Source organism: Prenolepis imparis, unplaced genomic scaffold, assembly GCF_030444845.1.
Source record: "Prenolepis imparis isolate NDT839.2.m4 unplaced genomic scaffold, iyPreImpa1.0 SCAF_2, whole genome shotgun sequence".
NCBI classification, from domain to species: domain Eukaryota; kingdom Metazoa; phylum Arthropoda; class Insecta; order Hymenoptera; family Formicidae; genus Prenolepis; species Prenolepis imparis.
This window is the reverse complement of record NW_028141160.1, coordinates 7,731,954-7,738,109: the sequence shown is the minus strand read 5'-3', so window position 1 is coordinate 7,738,109 and position 6,156 is coordinate 7,731,954. Positions and strand designations below refer to the sequence as shown.

The following is a 6,156-nucleotide window of genomic DNA, read 5'->3' as shown; positions in this document are numbered from 1 at the left end:
TTTCCGTTTATTCTTGTATTAGTCATCCCTATCTAAAAAAGGCACGTTAAGTCGATTCTTGAATGTACCGCAGTGAACTCGAATGTATCGAAGTCATCTCGAAAGTCTCGAAGTGTATTGTTGTATATTAATATACAAGAATAGTCTCCAATAATTTTTACATTTTTAATAAAATAAGAATTATAAAAAAAATATCTATGTGGATTTGTTAATATTTTTTGCTTGAAGCGCGTATTGTTCGATAATTTATTCGTGATGTATAATATATTATGCTTCGTAAAATTTTTATCTGAAAATATTTTGTAATTATTGTGTTTATACATATAACTTCAATTTTAAGAATCATGCATGCTGAAAAGGGACTTTTTCTATCTTAGCTTTCAAGCTATATATTTTTAAACATTAATCATTTAAACTATCTACAGTAAAGTTAAATAAAACAATTCTTCTTTTGCGTGAATAATTTTAAAATTGTAGTTTCTCTTTAATTTTTCATAGTTAATTTGAAAGAAGTTTTATCTAGAGAAGAATTATCGTCAAAAAAAGAGCTTGACAACATTTAAAAGCTCAAACTTTTAGATTCTAAATTCTTAAATATCCAGAAACATCTAATAACTTTTACAAAGTTATATACATTAATATTTTATTCTTTTTTTTTTTTGACTGAATTGAAGTGATGCTTTATTATAATATTTTCTGTAAGATCTTGTCTCTTATAATATGCTAAAAAATAATTAAAAAAAGAAAGATTAAAAATTACATTTGGACTTACCACATGCAATAGCCATAGTGCACTGGAATATCTCTGTCATTTATGTTATATCAAATGTTATATCAAATGGTATATCACATGTTATATCAAAAAGTGTGTAGGCTGGTATGCTAATTGTACCATCATAATGTGTAGACAATGTACTGTTAGGATATATGAAAGAATAATTTTTGACGCGTTTTAAAGTTGTGAGAATTAAAATTTTTAAGTCGCAAATCCCGTACGGCGCACAATTTTATTACGCATATTATATCAAAAAGTTTGTAGGCTGGTATGCTGATGGTACCATCGTAATGTGTAGACAATGTACTGTTAAGATATATGAAAGAATAATTTTTGGCGCATTTTAAAGTAGTGAGAATTAAAATTTTTAAGCCGCGAATCCCATACGGCGCACAATTTTATTACGCATATTGTATCAAAAAGTTTGTAGGCTGTTATGCTGATGGTACCATCATAATGTGTAGACAATGTACAGTTAAGATATATGAAAGAATAATTTTTGGCGCGTTTTAAAGTTGTGAGAATTAAAATTTTTAAGCCGCGAATCCCATACGGCGCACAATTTTATTACGCATATTATATCAAAAAGTTTGTAGGCTGGTATGCTGATGGTACCATCATAATGTGTAGACAATGTACTGTTAAGATATATAATAGATTAATTTTTGGTTTTGTATAAAATATTAAAAATCGATACTTTATAACCGCGAACTCTATATATATATATATATATATATATATATATATATATATATATATATATATATATATATAAAGCAGAATTATATTATGTGTATTAAACGAAAAAATTTGTTCGCTCGAATCTGTTTGGTATAAGAGAAATCTACATAAAATGTACTATTGAAAAAGACATTTGATTAATTTTTGGCTTTTTTTTAAATATTCAAAATCGATACTTTATAATTACGGACCCTATATAAAGCAGCATTATATTATGTGATTTAAATGAAAAAATTTGTAAGCTCGAATATATTTGGTATAAAAAGTAATCTGCATAAAATGTACTATTAAGAAGAACAAGCGATGAATTTTTGTCTCTTATTAAAATATTATAAATCTATACTTTATTGCCGCGGACCTATAAAATGTTTAAACAAACATTATATATAAAAATATCATTTTTATAATATCATTCTTTTTAATATAAAATTGAAGAATGGCGCGCTCATAGCGCGCACTTGTGTTGTTCTTGTAATATAAATAGATCAAGCATTTTTCTTATGTTCAGACAATACTTTAAAGATTAAAAAAAAAAGAAAAAATATAGCTGAAAGTATTCTTTCTCTACATTCATGTTGCACAGTAACGTTATAGTAATGACTTGTAAAATTGAAATTTGATATATACATATGCTCAAACATTTGGTAGCTATTTTCTAATAGTAAAAGAAGAAGATATTCTCTCTCTTTCTACTTATTTTTTTGGCTTCGTCATTAATGTTCAGTCTGCCAATATTTTCTATACTCATTTTATATATGTATTAATATTAAACAATTTCCGAAAATATGTCTAACTATCCAAATGACGATCTGATATAGTAAATAATAATAAATTTTTAATTAGTAACATTTAATGCTGGAGACATTGTAATATCTGCGATCAATTTTAAGCTTGAACGCGATACTAACACATTAAATATATAACGTCACGCAGAAGTTTACATACAATTGTGCTATATTAAATCATTATAATAAATAATCAAGTATCCTCATTAAAGAAAGATGTACATTTATGCCAAGAACAGAATCATACATAATAACAAAATACACAGTATATAAGAGGCTGAGATCGCTAGAGTACTATCTCTCTATAATAAATCAATATAGGAATATTTAGTATAGCAATAAAAATGTCAAATAAAATATTCTAATATTATTAAGAAAAGTTGCGAAAAATGTGTCGAATATTTCAACATTTATATAGACAGTCCACAATGAAATTGTTAACTTCAAGCACCTTCAACGACTCTATGCGTTGCCTGATTCGCCAAGAACCTCTCAACCCTTTCCCTAAATTCTCTATTAGACTCCGGCAAGGGTAGTCGCGACCCTAGACCAGTGAGATCTTGCAAAGTGGCAAAGTTCTGTAGACTTTCCGACAACCGGCGATCGTGATTCAAGATGTCCGGTTTGGGTGCAGGTGGTTTTCTCTTCTGCAGCAATAATTTCTTCGTCTTCGAACCAGCGACGACATTACCGCTCTCCGGCAGAGTCATCATTCCGTGGAATGCAATTTGCGCGCTCAGCATCGACCAGAACATCTCCAGAGAAGACGCTATCAAAACGTTCAAGGTCAGTAGTATCCTGTTCGATAAATTCGCGTACTCTCGTTTACGCCAAAGAATCATTTTTTTCTTTCTCAGATTCACGGATTCCGTAATGTTCATTGTGTCATCCTGAAAGGTTTCTTCCGATATCACCGTCCTTTCCTCCAATGTGAAGGACTCTTTGAAATTATTGTCATTCCTGATGCCGTGGAAATCTGATACATTGAAGGATTCTAAAGTAATGAGTGATTTACTGGATTCGTTAATCTTTGGAGAATCTTCGATGAACTTTGGATTGTCCTTGGCTGATGTAATACTGTGATTCCCGAAATCCTCGACAGAATGAATCCCTAACGATTGTAGGGATTGTCTAGCGCTCAAAATCGCCGTGATGTCGAAGATCATGACGACTCCGCAGAGAATCGCGGCCACCAAGGAGAAGAGGCTACCGTAGAAGAAAATGCTGATGTTCCGGTCGATGTACCAGCGTCGCCAAGCGAGGCAGCCGGTGACGGATGGTACCAGACATACGAGAGACAAAAGATGACCCGGAACGTAGATGGCCATGGTGCTCAGAAGGAGGGACATGGCCCCGAGGATGAGGTGGACCAGGGACATACCGCCTACCGTCGACGCCGAGTAGCGACGCTCCGATGGATACAGAGACGACAACGGTGGCTTTGTCTTGATCTTTATAATGTATACATTCTCCGTCATTGTCCTCTATGCGACTTGAATCGCGCAATCGATCGTACAAAGTTCTAAATTAAATGAATCGATCGAGAGAAAGGATTATAAGTAGATATAATTCGATACGCATAATTGATTGTTCCGCACATTCACATTTTTCAAGTTCACACTTTTATAAGTTCCCGTCACAATGTAGATCCTGAAGTGTTCGTGAAATAATCCTCGCACTTCCTGCTTTGCACCGTCGAATGGAAAAACATTCGATCGTAGATGAAACGTGGCAGCTGATCACTGTGTGTTAAATCTGTCTGGAAATCACAAAAATAAAATGTTTTATAAAATTTAAATTGATTAAAATGTTATGTGAAATTTATTAATATAACTATTGCTGGATTTTGAATGTAAAATAATTTACATTATTAATTATACATTTGGGAAATATTATATATATAGGAAAAAATAAATATTCATGGTTTTATCAATTTAATACATAATTTAATAAATAATGAAGATATATTTCTAATATTTGAATATCTTTACAGCTTCTTTATAGTCTAACGAGACATAAATATATCCTGCATAAGTATATGTGCCAAGCGCAATGTAGAACTGATAATTTGAGCGATTGAAAATTAAATTACGAGGCTGGTAAAAAAAGGTGCGCGATCGAGCGTGAAAAATCAAACGAGTCACGATGCGCGATCGCGATGATTTCACACGCAGCCACTCTCTCATTCCGTATTCAATTATACCGGATATGCAAACCCGTAATCGAGTTCGCGAGGCAGCATCGAACCCAAGGGAGGAACGTTCAACAACGCGATGAATTCGCCGACGTTTGATAGCAGCGGCGTAGCTGAAGAAGCCGACTTCCGCAGCAGCCAGCCGAGCAATTATATCGCAAACCGCTTCTCGTTCGACTTAATTGAAATCTCCGTAAGCGGATTTCGCTCCGCGCGGCTTTCCGCGAGATAGACACCTTGCGTAATCCTTTGCGGATAACAATCGCTCGCTCGTGACAAAATCCAGCGAATCTCGGCGCAACACGGAACGGCGGTCACACGCGAACTGCATTGTATTATAATCAACATTTCTGTCATAAGTAAGATAAAAATGAAACTAGATTTTATGCAGAGACTTCCGGAGTTACAGATTTTTTTTAATGAGACATTCTAGAATGGATGAGATTGAAAGAAAGTATAATAAAAGAATTAAGTTGGTAAAATAATGAGATATTAACATAATGGAGTAAAGAATTTAATTTAGAGTTGCAATTAAATAAACGTGAAACTTAGACTTCTATCTCTCGCGAAATATATAGTTTATACATATAGGTAATATATGATCTATATGGATAATATATTATTTGTGTTTTTTTATTGGGGTTCAATAGGCTTAACGATTAGACACACGTTATGTGCCGCTCAATCTTTTATTTTTTTTCTCGTGCCAACACATTATGCAATTGATTACGAAATACCTAGATTATAGGTATTACGAGCGCGTCTGTATTTTCTCGAGTCGAATTAATACATCAAACTGTGTGAATCTTCGATTAAATTTCTAGTAAATTTGTACTTCAAGATAGATGATAATTTAAATATTAAATCTTAATTGAATTATTTATGCACTTTTATGAGTAAGATTTTCTTTCAAAATCCAGCAGTTACAAAGTGTGACAAACAATTACACACGACAACATTGAAATTGATCTGAAAATTAAAGAAGATATGAGCAATCCTTTCGAAATTTTTAACTTGTATTTATTTATCGTAATTGGTAATATTTATACTTTCTTTAGAAATCTTAAAAAAAAAGTCCAACACAATAAAGAAGACAATAAATCACTTAAGTGTGACTTAACATGTTATTCTAACTTTATCTTTCCGAAAATAAAAATAAATCTAATAGTAAATATTATATTTTAAGAAACACACACATGCATATAGTAAAATTTTACAAACTTTATCTCATTGATGAATTTTTCCAGGTGTTTTCACTGACAATGTTATCAAGCACATTCGGTATCAGGTCGTCGCGCTGGAAGTTGCTTTCGGTTTCGAGAGAACGAGATTTCGGCAATCGCATCTCGCAGTTTAATAAACAATCTCTCGTACGCGACACTCGAGTAACGACTGAACTACGAAGACTAGTCCTCGTTGAAATTACTACGAAATCCCAAACGAGCCTCCCACGCAGTCGACTCGCAGTGAAAGGGACAACGAAGAACAGCGTCGGATAAAGCGCGTACCTTCGTATTAAGCCTTGTTCACATCATTGACAACTTACGTTAATGCGCGAAACGATCTTGACAATGAGAAGGCAGATATCATTCTACATCTTCCTTTTGTTGTCTCTCTCATTCGACCACGTATGAACCAAGTAGGAAATGCAAGAAGGAATA

At 33.0% G+C, this 6,156-nt stretch overlaps 1 protein-coding gene across 2 annotated transcripts; it reads right to left on the bottom strand.

Moving 5' to 3' along the window:
- Positions 1 to 2,457: 2,457 nt before the first annotated feature.
- LOC145948990 (uncharacterized) lies at positions 2,458 to 5,873 on the bottom strand. 2 transcript variants are annotated; one of them, XM_083058634.1, is made up of 2 exons: positions 5,717 to 5,873; positions 2,458 to 4,060 (listed from the first exon to the last, which is right to left on the bottom strand). In XM_083058634.1, the coding sequence occupies exon 2, from the start codon at positions 3,777 to 3,779 to the stop codon at positions 2,745 to 2,747; it is 1,035 nt and encodes a 344-aa protein (XP_082914760.1). In that variant the 5' UTR covers positions 3,780 to 4,060; positions 5,717 to 5,873; the 3' UTR covers positions 2,458 to 2,744. The 2 variants fall into 2 exon arrangements, with proteins under 2 accessions (XP_082914760.1, XP_082914761.1); XM_083058635.1 differs by having other exon boundaries at positions 2,458 to 4,056.
- Between the last annotated feature and the right edge of the window lie 283 nt (positions 5,874 to 6,156).

Bases quoted from the DNA above. Each gene is read 5' to 3' on its own strand.
- LOC145948990 (XM_083058634.1), bottom strand. From the start codon at position 3,779: ATGACGGAGAATGTATACATTATAAAGATCAAGACAAAGCCACCGTTG.